The 22,428-nt window shown below is 42.4% G+C and overlaps 2 protein-coding genes across 2 annotated transcripts; both read left to right on the top strand.

Annotated features, from left to right (window-relative positions):
* Window positions 1-2,235: 2,235 nt before the first annotated feature.
* On the top strand, window positions 2,236-4,602 carry ora1 (olfactory receptor class A related 1; the record flags this gene model as incomplete). The annotated part of the gene is made up of 3 exons (XM_083771437.1): window positions 2,236-2,553; window positions 3,503-3,789; window positions 4,260-4,602. The coding sequence occupies 3 exons, from the start codon at window positions 2,236-2,238 to the stop codon at window positions 4,600-4,602; spliced, it is 948 nt and encodes a 315-aa protein (XP_083627563.1).
* Window positions 4,603-6,000: 1,398 nt separating this feature from the next.
* On the top strand, window positions 6,001-21,329 carry phtf1 (putative homeodomain transcription factor 1). The gene is made up of 18 exons (XM_083771433.1): window positions 6,001-6,297; window positions 6,569-6,695; window positions 7,310-7,366; window positions 8,287-8,356; window positions 8,491-8,649; window positions 9,735-9,918; window positions 10,704-10,824; window positions 12,003-12,179; window positions 12,745-12,874; window positions 13,745-13,875; window positions 14,512-14,640; window positions 15,021-15,290; window positions 16,144-16,275; window positions 16,396-16,482; window positions 17,478-17,633; window positions 19,052-19,147; window positions 19,826-19,951; window positions 20,106-21,329. Exons 2-18 carry the CDS (start codon window positions 6,657-6,659, stop codon window positions 20,124-20,126), a joined length of 2,085 nt encoding a protein of 694 aa, XP_083627559.1. The 5' UTR covers window positions 6,001-6,297; window positions 6,569-6,656; the 3' UTR covers window positions 20,127-21,329.
* Window positions 21,330-22,428: the final 1,099 nt, after the last annotated feature.

Genomic DNA, 22,428 nt, shown 5'->3' with positions numbered 1-22,428 from the left:
ACATGTCTTAATCTGTTGTGAAGCTCATGTGCTCACAAGTCAGAAAGTAAAAGAAACCTACAGCCAAAAAGAAAAACAATTTCACTATGCTGTCCCAGTAGACTTGCCCTCAACCATATCCTGCAGCTGAACATCATTTAAAGTATGTTCAATTAGCTATGAAAAAACATTGAATTCAACAATTAATAAATGCTAGGAGGAAAATGAGCCCTCTGTGAATTATGATGGGGTCCCATGAGGAGAACATGTATGAACGTGCCATTTTAATTAGCTGATGGAACACGTAAACATATAATAACACATGGGATACTAACAAAACCTCTGAACATTTATTTCCAAAGGCTGATATAAGCCTCTCAAATGAAGCAACTAGTCAGAAAGTAGCTTTACTTTTGCAAATGAGCAAATGATTGCAGCCATTACAATCACTACATTTGGCCATAGCTAGAAATATGAAGATTATGTAAACTGCTGATATAGACCAATATCCTCCATTCAGGCACAGAGCAAAGAAATTAAGACCAGCTTGATTTCCCAATGCCATTAATTACAACATACATCCATTGTTCTGCAGATAATTGCCTTGTTCCTTTGTGTCGAATAGCAAAGGGAGAGAAAAGCCAAGAACCAGCTGTGTTTGCAAGAATCCTCTTGGTGGCTCATTCTTGGTATCATCAGACTGTTTAGTCGGGCATCAACAATAACCACACACAATAACCTCTGAGGTGGCGTGGATTCTCTCTGTAGAGAATTATTTATTCTAAATTTATGTCAGAAAGTTTACTTTTTTTCTGTCAATGGGATTCAAATACAAACTTGCAGTACTTAAAAGAGCATACTGCTCAAATAGAAGACTGACATACTGACAGTAGGCTATGTTAGTCTTATGACTGGGGCAACCCAATTAGTATTTATGAACATTCATAACCCTCGCAAATCTGGAAAACAGAGCATAGAATAGAAGCTCTGGTGGGGTAATGCTGTACAGACTGGAGCTGCTCCATTCATTATGAAAGAGACTTGGATACAATGTTTGAAACAAAACATCTATACTTACTTAGCATTATAAGGATCAAACGTGATAATATGACAATTGTATACAGCACATGATAGTAATAATTATGATGATTAACTTCATAATAATTGAACACACCGTCCATTCAAATGGTGACAATGCTCTGTGGGAAAACAATAGGGAATAGTTAATTTGCAAAAAGAAAAAAAACCATTTCTTGAAATGAATAAAGTTTCTGCTTGATTGATACTCTCTGGGGTGTTTACAAAGTAAAATGTGATGTAAAACACTGCAATATGAGATCTAATAATCAAAGGTCTATGAAGAATTGTTGGCACTAATGGGGGAATGTAATATACCCACAGGACTAGATATACACATAATAGATGAACTCCACTCTATTTCTGATGTGTGAATATTCTCTTACGCAACACATGTGACATAAGACATTTCAAATCTTAAACTCAGAGCTATTCTCCTTTAGCTCAAGCTGTCATTGGCTATACCTTCAACCTGCTAGGAAATATATTGCTGTTTTCTTTTTTGTTTTGTTTTGTTGTACTTGCCCACTGGGACAATCTGACTCACTTCTTTGCATACATGCCCCTAATTTTGGAGGGAGTGGGATGAATTGTGTAATGTTGCCCTATGTTCTCTAGGGCACGGGAGACTATAAATTGAAATGACATGCACTGTTACAGTTTGCATGGTACGTTTCATTATCACCTGCATTTTCAGGTAGGGTCTTCATTTTAACTGGGAGGTTTTGTTGAAATAGTCTAGCAGTTTGGCATGTCAATTGGGATGATGTTTAGTGTATCTGTATTTTTTATTTTCAGTAACCACTTAATTGTTTACATACAGTAGTCTTTTTTCCCCCCCATCTACAATATTCTACGGTGATTCAAAATTGACTTGTTGCGCATCTCGTCATCTCGACGTAGGCTATTTCTTGTTGATCTCCTATAGGATCAAAGCTAACTGTGTGTATATTTAACATAACATTGAATAAATGCATCCTCTGTTGATGTATTTGGGGGGGGGAAATAACTCAAACTGCAAGATCTTTTTTAATGATAATAAATGACAATGATGATACTTCACTGTCCATTGTGGTTTAGCATCAAACGTGCAATCCCAATTTACCCAACATGCTGTATTCATAACGGTATAAAATGTTCTGTGTCTTGATTTGCTAAACGCCCATGCAGGGCTAGGTCATGGATCTGTGTGTGACCATCAAAGGGGTCTCCTTCCTCTTGCAAACCGGTTTGGGTACTCTGGGGAACACAGTGGTCCTGTTGACCTACTGCAACATTGTTTACACTGAACGCAAGCTCTCCCCTGTGGATATGATCTTGGGCCACCTGGTCTTCGCCAACCTGATGCTGCTGCTGACACGCTGCGTACCCCAGACGATGACCGTGTTCGGGCTCAGGGACCTGCTAAACGACCCTGGCTGCAAAGTGGTGATCTACGCCTATCGCATCGGCCGCGCCTTGTCCGTCTGCATCACCTGCATGCTCAGTGTGTTCCAGGCAAGCTTATTCGTTTTTTTTTTTTTTTTTTTCAGTTAAGTTTTAATTATTCTTATTTTTGGAAAATATTTACCCGTAGTTTTAGTTTGGTTAGTTTTAGACAGCGTTAGTTTTAGTTTTGGGGAGAGATTCAACAAGTTTAGAAAAATTGTGAAATAGCTGACCTACAAGCTCACAATGTGTTGCATGGTAGATTTTTCACAGTTTTTGACAGCAAAATATTAGGATCATGTATGAAATACTGACAGACTAAAACGAAGGACATTTTCTCTATGCTTTAGTTTTTTTGTTAGTTACAGTAGTAAAAGCAAACAGTATCAACTAGTCATCATTTTTGTTGTTGTAATGCATACCTAGTTTTTTTTTCAGTTAACTAAATAATATTTAAATTAGTTATTTTGTTAGTTTTAGTTAAAGCTGCACTGCGTAACTTTACTTTTCTACCCCGGATTTAAACTCACTCAGTCTCAGGTCTATTGCGCAAGTCCTGCAATTTTAACAACACGGCTGAGCTAATCTAGCCTGCCTACTTACTCAGGGGAGAAATACAAATTTGACCTTCAGAAACAGGATTGTATCAAAGGTTGTATTAAATATTCTCTGCTGGTTAGTTTTGTTGGAGGTGAGCTGATCCCAAAGTTTCTTTGGTCAGAGAGAGTATATGTGACACCAAGGTATATTGCAATAGAATAGCAGGTTTATTTCTCCTTAATCCGTGAAACCGTGGTTTCTACATTTTTCAACAACAATTCATTCACAACAGGTTGTGTCAAACCAGGCACATGATCTTCGAAGACCAAATACAAGTACATCCACCCCAATTGTACAAGTTACATTGTATTAATTAACATTCCCTACCATACAGTTAGGACCAAATAACATTTTAGCCACTATTTATTCACTAAAAAGTGACATAATACAGCTTTAACTATAATAACCCTGGTTCCAGGCGGTGACCATCGCCCCCGCCGGTGGCCCTCGTCTGTCCAGGCTGAAGGCAGTGCTCCCCTCCCTCATCCTGCCCACCTTCGCGGCGCTCTGGCTCCTGAACATGGCCATATGCATCGCAGCCCCGTTCTTCTCCATGGCTCCCAGGAATGGCACGGTGCCGGCCTTCACCCTCAACCTGGGTTTCTGCCACGTGGATTTCAGGGACCACCTCTCGTATGTGATCAACGGAGTGGCGGTCTCTGTCAGGGACTTTGCCTTCGTGGCCCTGATGCTGGGCTCCAGCAGGTACTTATACATCCTACTTACCTCCTGAACTAAGATCACCTCTTCCTCAGCATGAGCACATGCTGAGGAAGGTATCCGGAATGCTTGACCTCACGCCGACCACTCGGTATTCTTGTATTTGTTTTACTGAGAAATGGTTAGAAATGAGTTTAGGGTTAGGCATAGCTGGGGTTACGTTTAGGAATAGGGTTAGTTTTTGTCACCGTTTTACTGAGGTTAAGGTTAAGAATAAGGTTAGGTTTACGTGTTTAAACATAGTTTACTTAGGTTACGTTTAGGAATACCAGGCTGAGCAGTTCCGCCGGGTGTACACCTGGGTGGGGTGACTGTGTTTTGAGGTGGGCTTTCCAGAATTCCTGAGGAAGGCTCACAAGTGCTGTTGTTGTTGTGCACCCGCAAAACTGTCTTTCACCGTGCACCCGGTAAAACCATGTTGTTTGTGATGATGAGTGCTCACATTCTTTTTGCAGTTACATCCTACTTCTCCTTCACCGGCACAGCATCCAGATGAAGAGCGTCCGTCGGCCCCAGCAGGGCGGAGGCGCGGAGACCCGAGCTGCCAAAGCAGTGCTCACCCTGGTGGTTCTGTATGCGGTGTTCTTCGGCATCGACAACGTCATCTGGATTTACATGTTGACGGTGGCCAAGGTGTCACCGGTGGTGGCGGATATGAGAGTGTTCTTCTCTTCTTGCTATGCGTTTCTCAGCCCCTTCTTCATCATCTCTTCCAACAAGAAAGTTAAGGCGAAGATTATGTGTGCAGCTGACCAAGCGCAGCCGCAGACGGACACTCAGGAATCCAATGACAAATGATCACAGGCAGTGCTGGACAAAGTAGGCTCAACCCTAGTTAGTACTTGAGTCAATGTATACAAGCTACTCCAATACTGGTCAAATATTACTCAAAAATAAGTGAAAGTTGCTCCGCAAATTTGTACTTGAAAGTACTGGATGGATTGTACATGCTTTTAAAATATTTAGGTATTCAAAAGTACAAAGTTGGTCATTACAAATTTTTTCCAGGAATTTTCACTAATAGTGAAAATAGTAGATCTACAAGCTCAAAATTTGTGTTGTCTTTGAATGTAGTGGAGTCAGAGTGAAACAAAGTGACTGGGGAAGATTCAGAGAACAACAGAAGCTGGTGGAAACAGAATGATCCGCTGTATAGCGACCCCTGAAGTAAGACCCCAGAATGAAGAAATGTAGTGTAAGTCATATCTATCCAAAAACATACTCAAAATTACTAAATTAAAGTAAACATTTACTTAAGTAGGCTAGGTTACTTTCCACCACGAGTGATCACAGGCTGCAACCTGCACTGCAAAGTCGAGAAGAACCTTTTGTTCAATCGTGGAAAGACTAGTTTGTCAAGTAGCTCATCGCTGACATCATCTTTGACCTCACCTCACATTATCTGTGTACAAATTACAATGATGAGGTCACACAGATGGGGCCATGGGGGTGTATACTATGAAACAAACAATCCGCTTATACACGTACAACATTTTTTTTTGTTAACAGTCAGTTAACAGTCAGTCTGCTAAAATGTGTTTGGTAAGGTTGTCAGGATACATACCACCCTGTGCTAGTCTCTTTTTTAGGTTCAAGAAGCTAACCCTGTGCCTGGCTCATTGATTTGATAATGTTCTCAAACTGGGGTCCAGGGAATGGGACCAGGCCCCAGGGGGTCCTTGAATGGATTACAGGGGTCCCCAGCCAAATTATTGATAGTTAGGACTTAGGAGGAACTAAACTATCTGAGAGTGTACATATGGAATCAAATTGATCTCAGAGTTCGGTGCAAAGTAAGCAAAGTAGCCTACATTGTTTACCCAGGGAAGTGGACTAAGCTCGAGATGCTTGTTGTTTACAGCCACAGCTGGTGACTGTGCAGGCGGTAGCCACATACCCTTGGAATTAAAATATTTGACAATTAGTGTGATAAGCACATACAAAGTGACTGCGTGATAATAAAATAGTTCCAGTGAGGATGGTGCTCTTGTGAGTTAAAAGTAACTCACCTTTCAGCCAGCCATCCATCATCTCGGGAGTACTGTCTCGTCTTGCACCGTGCATTCCATTCACGCCCGCGTTGCCTTGCCCCGCACACACGCCCGCATGGTGATGTGATGTGATTGGCTGGCTTCATTACGCAGAAATACGCACAACTTCAGAGAAACGTGTAAACAAAGCAAAACCCCGGAAAAGGGAAGTGAAAGTCACCAACAACAACCAACTGAACCAAGCCGAGTCGGAGGAGTTCGGACACTTAAAAAGAAAGAAAAGTTAAAGAAATACAAAATCGAATGGAAATAAACTCCACCGCGGCGGCGGTGAAGCGTTGGTAGCGTTGCAGACAGACAGTTGTACATCGATGGCGAGAACAACGCAGCCGCAGCGCTCCAGCCTCCAGTCAGTCAGCTGAACGGCGACATCACCTCACAGCTTTCTGACATGAATCTCTTCCACTTTATAACTTCAAGCTGCAAACGTTTGCGCCTCCAGGTAAATTGTTGCTTAAAAATAAACACATTTCCTGGTCACTGTACTTGCAAATGAGCGTAAACTGACTGCTTGTTTAATAGTTTTCTAACTTTGTCCAACGAGTTAGTGTTTTTTGGTTGTAGACAGTTGTTGACCACTGTTTTCTTTCAGCGCATTTTGTTTGTGCGTGCTGTTTTCTCATATTTCGTCACTCCGGGGGGGGGCGGATTCACGTGTGCTGTTCTGTCCATTGTTGTGTGATAAAGTGTGGATCATTGTTATTGTGGTGCAGTCCCATTCTAGTCCACCTACCCTTCCTGTCACTGTGCGCTGTCCTGTGAACCCGAAACGAGCTGACAGCGAGAGGGTCCATGCATTAAATGGCAACAATGGCGAGAATAGCCTGGTACCAGGAGAAGGTAAACGCAGATTCTAAATGCCTTCAAAATCAGTAGTTCTCACACTTTAAAGTTAAACACAAATAGCAGAGATCTCAGATGTACAAGCTCGCAACTCGGCATGAAGTGATGATTGATTGAAAACAATTTGTAGAATGGGTACATTTCAAAGAAGAAAGTACAGGTCAATACGAAATCTGCTACGAAGATAAAACCAGAAAAAGCACTAAGGCTTATTTACAAAAGGACTGCAAATGAGTCCTCCATTTTCAATGACGCAAGAGAAAATATGTGTTTCCGCCCGGTTTCGAACCGGGGACCTTTCGCGTGTGAGGCGAACGTGATAACCACTACACTACGGAAACTGTTGCAGAAAGCTAGTGACTGACTGCAACTCCCATGGTGTGTGATTAGTGTGGCGTGCTGTGAGCTTGTATATCTTAAGGCAACGTATAACATCTAAAATGACACAGATGCTTTTCCACTTTAAATCATTTAAAGGGTTAGGATTAAAATATTCATACAATAATATTCAAACATTTCCAAGATGTTTTTGAAAATATAGTTTACAGTTTATTCAAACAAATGTTGTGAGAAAAAACTAAAACGTGTTGTGACTGTTGTCCTTGAAACAGATTGGTGCCTATGATCAACAAGTATGGGAGAAGTCTCTGGGACAAGCCGAACTGAATGTAAGACATAAGACATTTGATTCATGCTGGTCAAGAGTTTAGCTTTTTCTTGAATGCTCTTGTTCAGCACTTTGGTTTGTCTTCGGTCAATGTAAAATTTACATTGTAAATGTGCTATACAAATAAACTTTGATATTGGTATATAGTTCACTTCAAGGGAAAAGGCTCGCTCAACTCAGACAGTCTTTTAAAGGTTCAGGCGTGTGCTCTGGGTGCAGATTAAAAAAGAACACATAGAAAGAGAATACAATCTGCACTCTCAGTCGTAGTAAGAGTCTTGTTTAATAATGTTGAGGATCCGCAGCAGCAGTCAGACCAGACAAACGTGTTTCGGTTTCGGCGCGAAGGCCTTCGTCAGTGTCAGAATGTAGAATTCCATCCATCCTTCCATCTTCAACCGCTTATCCATAGTCGGGTCGCGGGGACAACAGCTCCACCAGAGTGCTCCTCTCCAGAGCAACATTAGTGACTTCCTCCTGGGGGATTCTGAGCGTTGCGTCTCCGTCACCGTCAGGGAATGTTCCCTTTTTAATCAATGAAGGATGGCTCCACTGCCCACGGGCCCATTAGTACAGTGGTTCCCAAACGTTTTAATGTCAAGGACCCCCAAATTGACACTAATCAGACCCCCATTTGAAAAGATAGGCCAGGGACCCCCCATAAGAGAAGACTTTTACGGCTCTAGCAGTGATTCTCAACCCGTTTAATTTCAAGGACCCCCAGTTTGACATGCATTTGTCTACGGACCCCCATTTAATGGCATTTCTATCTCTGGGACCCCCGATTTATATTGCAAAATCAATGTTAATTTAACTGAGAGTGTACAAATGGAATCAAATGGACCCATTAGGGTCCATGTGTCGCTGCATTACCATTTCCCCATGTCTGTATAATAACTCCTCCAAATACCTTCCATCCAGGGCATTGACAGCAAGCCAAAGAGGACAGGCTACATCAAGCCAGACCTCATTGATGTGGATTTAGTAAGAGGTACAGTGTTATCCCATTATGTCATATTCTGAATGAACATTATTTAAATCTGTAAACGCAGTCTTGTATGAGCTGTATGTGTTTTATCACAATCCACTGATCACAAAACTAAAGAATGGTCCTTTTCCTGTCAGGATCCACATTCAGCAAGGCCAAGCCAGAGAGCCAGTGGACTGCTCTGACTCGCAAGGGTCTGGTCAGAGTGCTGCTCTTCCCATTCTTCTACCAGTGGTGGATCCAGGTGACATCCAAGTACATCTGCTGGTGCATTCTGGTGCTGTACTTCATGCAAGGTTAAGCTCCATAGACCCTGATGATGCTCAGACCACACTTACTGCCCTCTTTTCAATCATTCCAATGATTTGTTTATACAGTTTTTCTAAACTATTTGGACCCTCTATCCTTGGTAATACGGACCTAAGTGGGCACTGGACTTGTTGCGCTCTTTTTTTCCCTCTCTCCGCTGAAAATACCCGACCTACAAGCTCACAATGTGTCGCATATGGTTCCAAAAGTTCAGTGAGATACAGTGGAGCTAATCCATTTAAAGATTTAAAAACAAATAACAGGGCATTAAAATGTATTCTGAAATAGAGAGGTGGCCAATGGCTCACAGCTAAGACACAAGTTATATGGTCTCGCCTTCTTGTTCCAGTGAGGGGCAGTCGCATTTTGCAACAGCTGCAAAGGCCTGAGTGCAGACTGCTCAATACATTTATAGAGAGAGTTGCAATTATCAAGCTTAGAGGATATGAAGGCATGGATAGCCATTTCCATTTGTTTAGGGGGAGGTAGGCTTTTACCTCGGCCAAGAGTTTTTAGAGCTAATGTGTTTGTCTAGTGTGAAGCAATGTCTAGTGTGAAGACATTGCTGTCGAGGGTAACACCAAGATTTGACAGATGAGCAGATGAGGGTACAAATGTTGATGGTTGGGACAGTATCATGGTCAAAAATGATTTCACTGTTGCATTCATTGAGGTGCAGAGTATTATGTACACAATGTAACTGTCAGAGGTTAGCATACTGCAGTACTGAAGGGGCTCTTTAACCCATTCTGACCGGGCACCCATTTTGGTGTTAGCATCATGTTATGCTTTAGCTATTTAAAAATAGCAGATCTACAAGCTCATATCGCGCCACCGAGTGCCGCGATATGAGCTTGTAGGTCTGCTATTTTTGAAAAAAATCGCAGAACGACTGACATTTTTAGAATCTGATCTCAGGTCAGAATGGGTTAATAATGAAACTGTCAGGATGTAATAGACATTTTTTTAATCTGATCTCAGGTCAGAATGGGTTAATGATAAACAAATTATAATTCCAATTTGAAAGCTTTTCCCCCCTTTTTTCTCTTTTCCTTTTGTTTCCTGTGCTCAGTGGCAGCAGCAGTGTTGTACCTGGAGGTCCCCGGGGCCACTGCCAGTGAGGTGTTTGGGCCCATGTGTCTGATGCTGCTGCTGGGAACCGTGCACTGCCAGATTGTGTCAACAGAAACCAGCAGGAGCCCCACAGGCAGCCCAGATGCCAGCACCAGCAGCACCAGCCCAGCACGTCGCCGGAGGTGGGCCGCTGCATACACTTTGGAAATCGTCACTGTCAGGCAGAAGCATTGTATGTCCAAAACCATAGACGGGTAGATGCCTCTTCCGGCTCTGGGGCCAATGCTCTCAAGTGAAGGCAAGCTTCTGCATTGGTTCCAAGGAACGTAATGAAAGGAAGGGACGTGAGTCACGTGACTGGACGCCGCCATGACACTCATGTCCATATAACTCTCATCCGTTCGATACAGGTCGCTCCAAAGAATTGCAGCGGCGAATGAGGCGTCTACCTTTCTATGTCTTTGTCCAAAGCCATTACATGTCAAAAGAATCTGCAGTTACTCTCAACCTTTTTAATTTAAAATTGTATATGTATAGGACCCCCATTTGTTACAATTTGTATCTCTGGGACCCCAGTCTACACTGTAAATGTGATAATGTCGTTTTAGCTGGGGACCCCCGGTGTGCCTTCAAGGACCCCACGTTTAGAACCAGTGTCATACAATATCCTAGGAGGAGATGAGGTTTATGCTCGTTTTTAGTAATGGCATAATTAAACTATTTCTTTCTTCACGCTGGCCAGGCTATCTGGCTTCCTTCCAATCTCTTTTCACCTAAAGGACAAAGGGCTCTAAAGGGCTTATTGTCTCCATGCACACAGATGTACTCACGTTTCCCATGGACCATTGTTGCTGTGCAACAAAGCCTCTGGCCTACTCCCGCCAGCCTTGCGGTATTAGGTTGGAACTTTGACCATGGCCTTGCCAGCAGTGTTTGCGCTCTCATGTATTATTGTCTCTCCTGGCAGGCCAAGGAAGGGCAGAGGACTGAAAAAAGCAGATGGAAAGGAAGACAGTGATGGCGTTGAGCTACTGAAGCCCTGGCAGCTGGAAGAAAACCAGAGGCTATACAGAGCCGAGGAGAGAAGGGTACGGTCCGTCTCTGGGTTGGCACTCTACAATGTAGCGGGAAGCAGATCATGAAACTTAACTTCTTTCAGCTTGCAAGTCAGACACGCAAGACAGGGTTGGCTGCCTGGTTGCTAAAGTCCAGAGTAAAAGGTATAGATAGACAGCATACCTAACGTTGCTTACTCCAGTGGTTGACCTTTGCTTATTGTCTCCACCAGCCGAAGGGAGAGTATGTTTTGCACTCCGTCCGTCCGTGTGTGTCCATCTGTGTACAGCTAATGGCCTGTTATAGCGCCCACCATGAGGCAGATTTTCAAATTTTTATTTACCTATAACTGCACGGATGCACACTCCATGAGGCCAAGGACAAACCTTTGACATGCATTTTTCACATCTGCTTTTTATAGCGCCACCAGGAGGCTGACTTTTGTAAAACATTTTTTTAAATATTACGGATCTGTTGAATATTTCATATTCCATTCTAATTGGCTAACATTGGCTTTCAAAGTTTGCAGGATTGGCCTGTTTTGAACAAAAAGCCTCAACTCATGAACGCAGCGTGCAATTGTTTTCCTACTAGGCTGTGAACCTGGCTTGGTGGAGACCAAAACCATGTGTTGTTTTTGTATAGAGTAGATTAGAGTGAATCTGTGAGATGAATAGACTTGTAGGCATACAAGTAGTACACTACTCTATTCATTTACATGCAGAAACATACAGCATCTAGATTCTAGATCAGACAGGTCAGTCAATAGCAATAGAAACAAAATATTGCTTGTGTGAAATAGAAATAGCAACATTACTAGTCTTGGGGTGTTTTATTCCCCCAAAATCACAACTGTGTCTTTTTAGTAAAATCATTTTCATAATAAAATAAAACAATTAGTTTGATTAACCCATTCTGACCGGGCACCCATTTTGGTGTCAGCATCATGTTATGCTTTAGCTATTTAAAAATAGCAGATCTACAAGCTCATATCGCGCCACCGAGTGGCGCGATACGAGCTTGTAGGTCTGCTATTTTTGAAAAATCGAAGACACTTTTAGAATCTGATCTCAGGTCAGAATGGGTTAATAATGAAACTGTCAGGATGTAATAGACATTTTTAGAATCTGATCTCAGGTCAGAATGGGTTAACCGCTGCACTCCTACAGTACATTGCCATCAGTGTTCTTTCTTTATTGTGCTCTCACAGGCCAATAGAAAGTCAGGGTTTGGGGCATCTGACGAGCTCTCCAGTGAGGACGGGGAGGAGGAGGAAGATGAAGTCAAAATAACTCACCCAGAGAGACGCGTCACTGCCGGCGGCCCTTCCTCTGCTTTTGTCCTCAGGAAGAGAAGTCTCCACTCGATGCCAAAAACCTTACTTCAGGTACACATCCTGGTTGTTCTCCAAGTCTCTGAGACTTATATTGTTATACTTGTATTGATATTGTTCTCAAACAAATATGAATACCACAATATCTTTGACGATAATATTGTACCAATACTCTACACGTTATTTCTTGTAGAGCTTGGCACCCCCTGGTTAGCCTGGTTAATACACCAGACCGAATCAGCCGTTGGCAAAAAAAAATTGCCTGCCGGCGGATTTCGGTCTGGAGAGGCTCAATTGTACGCCCATTTTCTACACACGAAAACGTGTGCGCCCAATATGGACACGGTATGCAATATGGGCGGGCTTTGGTACAGTGACGTTCAATGCTTGAGACCTTTGACTGACAGTAGCTCTGACCAATTGCGTCAAAGAGAAAATGTTTCCCTGGAAATGAAATCCAAGCTGAGCCTCCCCAGACTAATATCCCGCGGATCCGTGCGATATTAGTCTGGTTTATTAACCAGGCTACCCCCTGGTACCCCATTAGGGACCCCTGGGGGTCCCCAAACTCCACTTTGAGAACCACCGTGCTAAATGCCTACATTGTAATGTGAAGCAGGAAGGAGGTGGTGTCGTGGCTAAGGACACAAATGTGAAGCCTCGTGAACTGGAGCGCCTCATCAGGCCCAGCAGCAGCTCGCGGCCCGCCTCCGACACCGATGACACCATGTGGGAGGAGCTTCTGCAAGGTAGGGCTGCATTAGCCTGGTTAATAAACCAGACCGAATCAGCCGTTGGCAAAAAAAAATTGCCTACCGGCGGATTTCGGTCTGGAGATGCTCAATTGTACGCCCATTTTCTACACACGAGAACGTGTGCGCCCAATAGGGACACGGTATGCAATATGGGCGGGCTTTGGTACAGTGACGTTCAATGCTTGAGACCTTTGACTGACAGTAGCTCTGACCAATTGCGTCAAAGAGAAAATGTTTCCCTGGAAATGAAATCCAAGCTGAGCCTCCCCAGACTAATATCCCGCGGATCCGTGCGATATTAGTCTGGTTTATTAACCAGGCTAGGGCTGCATTGCTGCAACTATCCATCCTTTTCTTAGAGATTGTTCTTTCCATTACCTTTTCGATTTCATTGAATAATCAATTGCCGTTTTTAAATATTATTTTAGATTTATTAAATATCAACAAACGGATTAACCACTTTGTTAATATGTCTTTTTTGCACAATGGTGTCTTGCTTTGCATTGCGACGCGTTGTGAAATACGATGATTTTCTTTAATGTTTGGCCTATAATTATAATCTAAATATATAAAATCGATTACTAATCTATTATATTTTCTTATGGATGAATTTCTCTATTAGCAATTAAATCAGATAAAAATGCCATATCGGTATCGGATCGGTATTCAAATAATACAGATTATTTTCAGATATTTTGTTTTGTGTTTGAACTGGCAAGCATAATCCATATAATATCGGAGACGGTCAGAATCGGTATCGGCAGATATGAACCTTCAACTAATCGGAGATCGGATATTGGTTATTATTTCATAATCGTGCACCCCTAAAATCAATTCGATTAACTGTTGTACCCCTTCTGCAAGGGCCTGACTCCGGCTCCACGGGCAGCACTGACAGTGACGGAGAGGGCAGGTACAACACAGGTATCACCATGCCCACGACCACCACTCTGAGCAGCGATGACGATGACAGCCTGCAGCAGGGAATCACTGTAGTGAGTTCCTTCAATGGCATGTCATGAGAAACGTTGATATTCATTCTAGTGTACTTGTATAAACCTGACACTTTCATACAACGAAAACCAGCCAGTCTACAAGCTTGCAACGCGTTGTGAGCTTAAACAGTTTTTGTTACAAAGTTAAAGCTCTATACTGCATTCCGATTGTGTTTGTGTGAGTTATCTCTACTGATTTAATGCTGACCAATCAGGGCTTTAAAGAGCTTATTGTCCGTTTACTAAAGAACTGGAGAGACCCCTGTTATTGAACAAAAACTCAATTGCAATGCTTGCTATTGGAATATAGTAGAACCCTATATGTAACGCTTATATGCTAACGCCTTCAAGCATTTGGGCCTGGGCTATTTTTGATCATTTTCACCTATAATAACATGCCCAAAATAGGCACGCCGGTAATAGGTTAATGTCTGGCTCAGCAGCCTAGGTGCCCGGATGGTTGAGCTAACTGTCCGGGCCAGAAACACTACTCTTAAAACGTCATTATTGCACAGTAACACACCATGAACCTGTACCGGTCTGGGACATGTACACTTTAGAAACAGACAGTATACTTACACATACAGTACAGACAGGCTATATATATCCTGCGGCTGATGTATTGTCTCTTCGCAGGGCCAGCTGTCTTGGCTGCATGCGTGCCATCCTTCAAGGGATCGTGTCAGCGCTATAATCTGGGAGCAAGGCGACTGCAAGAAAACAGACATGTCAGTATTGGAGATCAGTGGGATCATCCTCACACGGGTACACTTCTAATACATAATATTCAACTCATTATATGAAAATTTTGATCTATTAACTATCTATTCAATTATATATATATATGATGCTTGTTTAATCCAACCTAGACCTGCTTCACGTAGGCCAGACCAGCTCTACACTTGAAAACATGCACGTGTCGCACAGTTCCCCCCCCCCCCCCCCCCCCAACCTTGCTCTCTGTTATACTGTACCTACAAGTTTCACTTCATGAATTCTGTTCTGAAGATGAACATATCAAGCATTACTGTCTCTTTTTTGTTTCTTCTCAAAATCACGGACCCCTTTCGCCACGAGTTTGACACCTCTAGCGATTCTCATTTCTGTTCCTGTTTAGTGTGTGATAAATGCCATGTCACTCTCAGGTGAAGTCCGTAGAGCAGGGCATGGGATACCTGGTGCTGGGCGGGCTGGTGACCGCCACCCTCTCTCTGCTGCCCTTTGCGTTCCGGCTGGCCCAGCACCTGGACGTGTCGCGCCTGGCCTCCCACAACATCCTCCAGCTGGTGGGGACGGCCATGGGACGGCCGGACGCCGTGGCCTACGCCTTCCTCCTCGTCACCACGGTGGAGAGGTTCTGTCTCACCGGCCTCTTCTTCTTTATGATGTGCGTGGCCGAGAGAACTTACAAACAGGTGAGCGATAAGTGTGACGTACAGTCAGTGTTGGGCTTACTGAGGAAGCATAATTAACTAGTTGTGTTATTACTCCTTTTAAAAGGTAATATTACAGTACATGACTTAAGCTGGACTCAAGAGTAACTGCTTGCATTACAACATATTACTACTATACTATAATATTACTACTCTACGCTTGCTATCCAACATTTCTGCGAATAAAAATATAAATAAAAGAATACTCGTGCTAATCAAAACTACAAATTCACCATCCTGGCTAAAGTGCACGCCCCCCTGCACTTACTGTAGGTACTCTCTATTCATCCTATTTAGAATACTTTCTCAAAATTAAAGCAATAATCATTATGCTTTGTGTGTTGTTGTCTATTGTCCATGCTTGGATAAAGGGGCTATATAAATGCACCATTTACCATTTATGCGTGTGTTCTTATTATGTAATACTGACCTAATATGAATCTTGTCCAGTGCCCAATTGTGAACTTGGGCTAACTATTACTGTAAACGTTTGTTTTTTCTTTTCTTGTTTTTTCCGGGTGCTAGTAGTAAATTCCTTGTACAAGCCCCATACTCCGCAATAAGGTGATTATGGTTCTAATTTTAATCCAATTTGAATCCACGGCATTACCGTGTTTGCACTCTGTACTCTTTCCCTCGCCGATAAGAGACTGTAATGCATCCCATCTAATTAAAACTCAGCACACGTTAACATTGTACGCAATCTTCAAAAGAGATGAGATCAGAGCAAGGTGCTCTTCTTGCAGTTTTATACAATGTCAATTATAGTTTGATTTGCATCATTCTGGTGGAGTCTAGTTGGAATACATCACATCTTTTCTTTTTCCATTAACAGAGACTGTTGTTCGCCAAGCTCTTCAGCCACATCACTTCAGCACGAAAGGCCAAGAAGTCTGAAATCCCACATTTCCGGTTGAAGAAAGTACAGAACATAAAGATATGGTTGTCACTACGGTCCTTCCTCAAGGTTTGCTTCACCCCCCCCTATTAAATGCTCCTGTAGTAAACTATTCTGGCCATTAGAGGGCGATCATGGTGTTTCATTTTTGTTTGTTCTTCTCATCGACTTCATTATTGTTCAATATAGAGACGAGGACCCCAGCGTTCAGTCGATGTCATCGTCTCCACCATCTTCCTCCTTGCCCTTTCCATTTCCTTCATCATATGTGCTCAGGTCAGCCATGTCTGCCAGAAATGATCACATTAATCTGATTAGAGATGATACTAATTCAATAGAATAGTACTTAACCCATTCTGACCGGGCACCCATTTTGGTGTTGGCATCATGTTATGCTTTAGCTATTGAAAAATAGCAGATCTACAAGCTCGTATCGCGCCACTCGGTGGCGCGATATGAGCTTGTAGGTCTGCTATTTTTTGAAAAATCGAAGAACGACTGACATTTTTAGAATCTGATCTCAGGTCAGAATGGGTTAATCAGACCAGTGTGTGTCCAGTGGAAACCTCGTGTGAATCTGATCTCAGGTCAGAATGAGTTAAGTTTCCAGCAGTCCAGCCGTCGTCCTCACAGAGGAAATCATGGCTGACCAGTGAACAGTTATTTTGGGAACACGCATCCAGAGTCTGTTAGTTTTAGTGAATACATGGTTTTTAACATTTGATTGTTTTTAGTAAAAAATAAATAAATGTGACATATTCTCATAGCTGTATTTCATCAATTTCATTCAAAGATTTCTTTTAGTTTAGTTTAGTTTTACATGAGCCTTCATCTAGGACTGGGCAGTAATCTGTAATTTTGGATGTGGTAATATTGTGATCTGCAAGCTCACAACGTTTTAAGCTTGTAGATCTGCTATTTAACAACAAAAAAAGAAATTTGGGATTATTTTTAAGACAAAGTAAGTTATCGTCACAATAAAATATTTAGATATTTGGTCCAAAGTGGTAAGACACCATTGACCATTTATTTGTAAGCGTTTAATCTCAAACCAAACCAAGCAATGTTGTCGTTTTCCCCACACGTGCTTGTGAACGTTACCACACAAACAGACCTTGTTGAACTTTACCTCTGGCTTCCATACAATGTGTTGTGGTTTATTATAAGTGATCTGATATCATCTTACGTGTGTGTTCTGATATCATCTTACGTGTGTGTGTGTGTGTGTGTGTGTGTGTGTGTGTGTGTGTGTGTGTGTGTGTGTTCCTCAGCTACTAAAGAGTCACCAGACATTCCTGGATTCTCTGAACAACTGGGAGCTGATGCTGTGGGGTTCAGCCCTCATCCTGTTCCTGCTCCGCCTGGCCACGCTGGGATCTCAGACCAACTGTAAATACAGCAATGCCTCGGTGCTGCTCACCGAACAGGTACGGCGGCTGTGCAACCTGGAAGTAGGAAGATTGCAATTATTTGAGTTGATCTCAATTATCTTTGCATAATCGGCACAATCGTTTACCTGAAAAATCTTCATACATTTTAAAATATCCTAATTCATGTGTTAACCCATTCTGACCGGGCACCCATTTTGGTGTCGGCATCATGTTATGCTTTAGCTATTTAAAAATAGCAGATCTACAAGCTCATATCGCGCCACCGAGTGGCGCGATACGAGCTTGTAGGTCTGCTATTTTTTGAAAAATCGAAGAACGACTGACATTTTTTTAGAATCTGATCTCAGGTCAGAATGGGTTTAATCAGACCAGTGTGTGTCCGGCGGAAACCTCGTATGAATCTGATCTCAGGTCAGAATGGGTTAAAATTGGCTTGAAGGAGGACCGGCGGCAGGCCGGCAGACCCCGTCACTCTGACATAACCATAAACAAACACCCCATATGCCCATATATAGGCAAGAGGGGTGCCATGTAGGCTATACACTATACAGCTGTGTTGAGGTTGTCCAGAACCGCCGATCCAACCAATATGCTCATGCCAGTAGACAGACAGACAGACAGACCAGAGCCATAGAGTAAGACAGAGTTACGACAACTCATGGGGCCAGGAATCTTCTACATAGACTTCTATAGGTTTGTCCCTTTTTAAAAGGGACAACCAGATGTTGAAGGAATGCATTGGAGTCTATGGGCTCCCGTGAGTACATGAACCACGTGACCAGGCTGTTTTCTGCCCCCCTCAATGTCTAACTCTATGGCTCTGAGACAGACATGCAGAGATCTCCATATATGGCACAAAAGGGACACAGACAGACGGTTACAATGGTTTCAGTAGGGTTTCTCAAAGTGGTGCCTCAGAATACATTGATATTTGGAATTGAGCAATATCAATTCTAAAATGATTTTGTGTGAGTACAAGGTTATTGTAATCAGTTCTAACCCAAACAGATATTATAAGTCTCTTAGAAAGCCAGGATACAAAACCAAAGACATATTTTAAGAGATTGATCAACTGTGTGCATTCATTGGAATGTTTTGGTCACCAGCATCATCTTATAATAATAATAATGATGAGAAATCTAAATCAGTTTAACCACCACAACAAAATGTTTTAACAACAAAATGTGAAATGTTTGTATAAATGTTTTAAACGTATTGTATTGTATTGTATTAATGTTTTAAACCTCACAAATCACGTGTGGCGCTCCCTGCCACAAAATACTTTCACATGGGGGTGTACGGCCAATATACATATTCATTATTAGGGGGTCTTTGTAATTGTTCTTCATTGATACTGTAGTATGTTATTTTTTTTTTAATCTATTTTCTCTTTTTTAATGGAAATGTGTATTCTTCACACACACTCCTCTGTGTGTAACATTCTCTCCATTCAGATTAACTTGTATCTCAAGATGGAAAAGAAGCCTAATAAGAAGGAGGAGCTGAACATTGTGAACAACGTTCTGAAACTCGCTACAAAACTAATGAAAGTAAGGATGAATTCCACTGTATTGGATCTTTTAAATGTTTTTTTTATATTTTTTATGGAGGGACAGACAGTAGGCTGACAGGAAATGGTGAAAGAGATGGGGGGGGGGGTGACATGCAGTAAAGGCCGTCGGGATCAGGAGTCGAGCCCGCGGCACACTGCCAGGCTTGGGCTACCGGCCAAGGTGCCTGGACCGCTGAGCCACGGCCCAGGCCACTGTATTGGATCGTTGTCTTGCCTTGGGGGCAGGTCAGATTAGGTTAGCGTGTTATCTGAGCGGAATGCTTCCTTTTTAATGGTATGCTTTTGATTTGAAGAGTTATTGCTGTATAACAGGACTGTACAAAACTGGACCTGCAGGCAGTTCCGAAGTTTAAAAGGATGTGGATTGATAGTGACCTATTTTGATGATATACTTAATGTGATCTTTTGACGATTCATGTTGGTGTCAGTGAGTAACATCAGATATGGCCTATGACTGAAATAATGTTAACATTGTACAATGTTAACATAGCTAATTTCTAATAATAATGTCTATGTGGCTCGGTTTTGAACCCACATCCCACTAGTTCTGTTAAGTTCCGTGGCCTCTGCCCTCAACGTCGATAAAGACTAAATCATTGTAAATTGTCGCTGCTCCAGCACTGACACAACTTATTTATTTCCCATCATGCACTAGGAGCTTGACACTCCGTTCAGACTGCTGGGTCTGACGGTGAACCCGCTGATCTACAACATCACTAAAGTGGTTATCCTGTCTGCCGTCTCCGCCGTGGTCAGCGACCTACTGGGCTTCAACATCAGAGTGAGTGCTATTTTTGTCCGTATGAATCACACTCCCATGTCCCAGTTGCTTGAGGAAAATGGTGTCCTTGAGAAAGCCTGTGTGCTCTCTTGTAAATTGACTGTAATCTTCTAATCAATGTTTTACTGTGTCTTTGCTTATTGTCTTGTTCCAGCTATGGAAGATAAAGCCTTAATGTGAACGCGCCAAACCACTATCGGTCAGACACTGGAAACTGGATCAGCACCTACGGCCTTCTGCAGACAGACACTGATATATACCACTGGTTCTTAAACATTATTTTCTTTTTCCAAGGACCCCCCCAGTTTGGTATGCATTAGGCCACGGACCCCATAACTCTGAGAATATTGTTCAATTTGTACACTCTCAGAGTTACAGACCTTTTTAGGGTCCCTTTGGTTCCTAACTATCAAGAATTTAGCTGGGGACCTCCTGGAACACCCTCAAAGGCTCCTCCTGGAGGTGTCCCTCCCAGGACCCCAGCTTGAGAACCACGGATCTATACAACACATGCAAACCTACTGACATGGTGCATGCATCATCTGTGCCTTCCCACAAACACTGGATGTTGTGTTCATTCGGTCTTTTCTCAGACTTCATCGTCCGCAAGCATTCGCTGCTCTGACCACTGCTCTAACTCCATTGGCTGCTCAGTCTGCACTGTGACACGCCCTTTGACCCGTGTGTGAAGTGCCTAGCCCTGGGTCCTTGAATGCCCCCCCAAACACACACACACACACACACAGTCACACTGGGTGTGCTTGTCACAGTAAATCATACTTATATTTTATTTAAAGGTGCATGTATGCGTGTGCAGGGGAGAAAATTAACGTGACATATGAAATATAGAGAGGTTCTTATGGCATGATTCAAACTTCTATTTGTACTAGACTAGGGTGATCAGAAGATGTCCCCCTTTGCGTGGGACAGTCCCTCATTTCCAGGACCTTTCAGGAGTCCCACAGGCCGTCCCCCACATTGTGACTGGCAGGCATCAGTGCTCAAATGCCCTAATTCCTAATAGGTTGGCTTTCTGTTGTAAAGCTGTCTCATTGTCTTCCTGCAAGATGTGTTATTAAGCCTGTTAAAATAACATGAGAAATGTCCCCTAGGCTACTGTACCAAGTCAGCCATACCACCTCATGACTCTGCATTTAATTTGCATTTAAAACAAAATGTGAGACATCAGAGGGGTTTAATAACAAAATGATAGGCATTATTAGGCCTACATGGTCGAATGACATCAAGGCATTTGAGTAATAAGTTGCTATTATACCCCATCCCGTCCCCCCTGTCCCACACAAGTGATACTTCTGTCCCTCAAAAGAACAGTTCTGGACTTCTGGTCACCCTAATTTGCATGTGCTGACACAGAATTGATGAAATACAGAAATAACACACGTCCAGGTAAAAGTTTGAATTATTGCCTTGAGCCTCATAAGATATATTGATCAGTTATGTTATGTATGGGGTTTTTCTCAGTGGTATGCAATGCATTGCGAGGGTTCATTTAATTTTAATAATGTGTGCCATTCAGTGGTTCCCAACCTTTTTTACTTTGGAGCCCTCCTTCCAGCCTGTACACATGCATGTGTGTGTGTGTGTGTGTGTGTGTGGTTCAAACATGTTAACCACTTATGGTATACATATACTTCTCGTACGACAAATAGTGAAACTATTTTTTAACTTTTGATGAATCTTCAAAAATGTGTATTTTTGATAATATAATGACACCCACCAAGGGGCCCTGGACTCCAGGTTGGGAACTACTGATCTAAAGCCATTGACTGAGGCTTTAAACATATGCAATTACACTTTAAACTTTTTGGGGGAATTAAAAGGAACCCGTTATTAAGCAGGCTTTATTTATTGGGGTTCCTCAAAGTAATAATGGTATATGTATGTCACTGTTCTTAGACCTAGCGATCTTTGTATTTAAAGACCAATTTAAAAAAAAAACTATGAAATGAGATAAACCACAATTGATTCCTGGAGGGAAATTCTGCTGTCTTTGCAGCAACGACAGTAAGACAATAGTTTTACTCAAATGTGTTGTCTTATATTGAAGTTATAAAATAGTTTTCAACATTTTGTATTGTGTGTTTTTATTCGTCTGCCAGTATTTTCTCTTCAGCTTCTTTCCATGTATCCATAAGCAGTGGTTCTCAAACCTTTTCATAACCGCCAGATTGATATAGGCTATTATCCTGTGGAGTGTGGATCCCCTGTTCAAAAGGTTTTTTTCTTTTTCACGGTGAGGACTGGTAGTGGTCAACTCTAGGCTATCTCTGGGAGACCACAGTTTATATTACGCGGTAAAATAAATGTCACATGTTAATTTATTTAACTCGTAAGAGTTACAGACCAACAAGGGTCCATTTGGTTCTAATTAGCTGGGGACTCCCTGCCTGGAACATCCTTGACCTTGAGATCAAGGGTCCCACTTTGACAACACTGTTTACAGTTTGGAATGTAGT

The sequence above is a fragment of the Protomyctophum parallelum genome, assembly GCF_964188405.1.
Source record: "Protomyctophum parallelum genome assembly, chromosome: 8".
NCBI lineage: Eukaryota > Metazoa > Chordata > Actinopteri > Myctophiformes > Myctophidae > Protomyctophum > Protomyctophum parallelum.
This window is presented reverse-complemented; position numbering and strand designations above follow the sequence as displayed.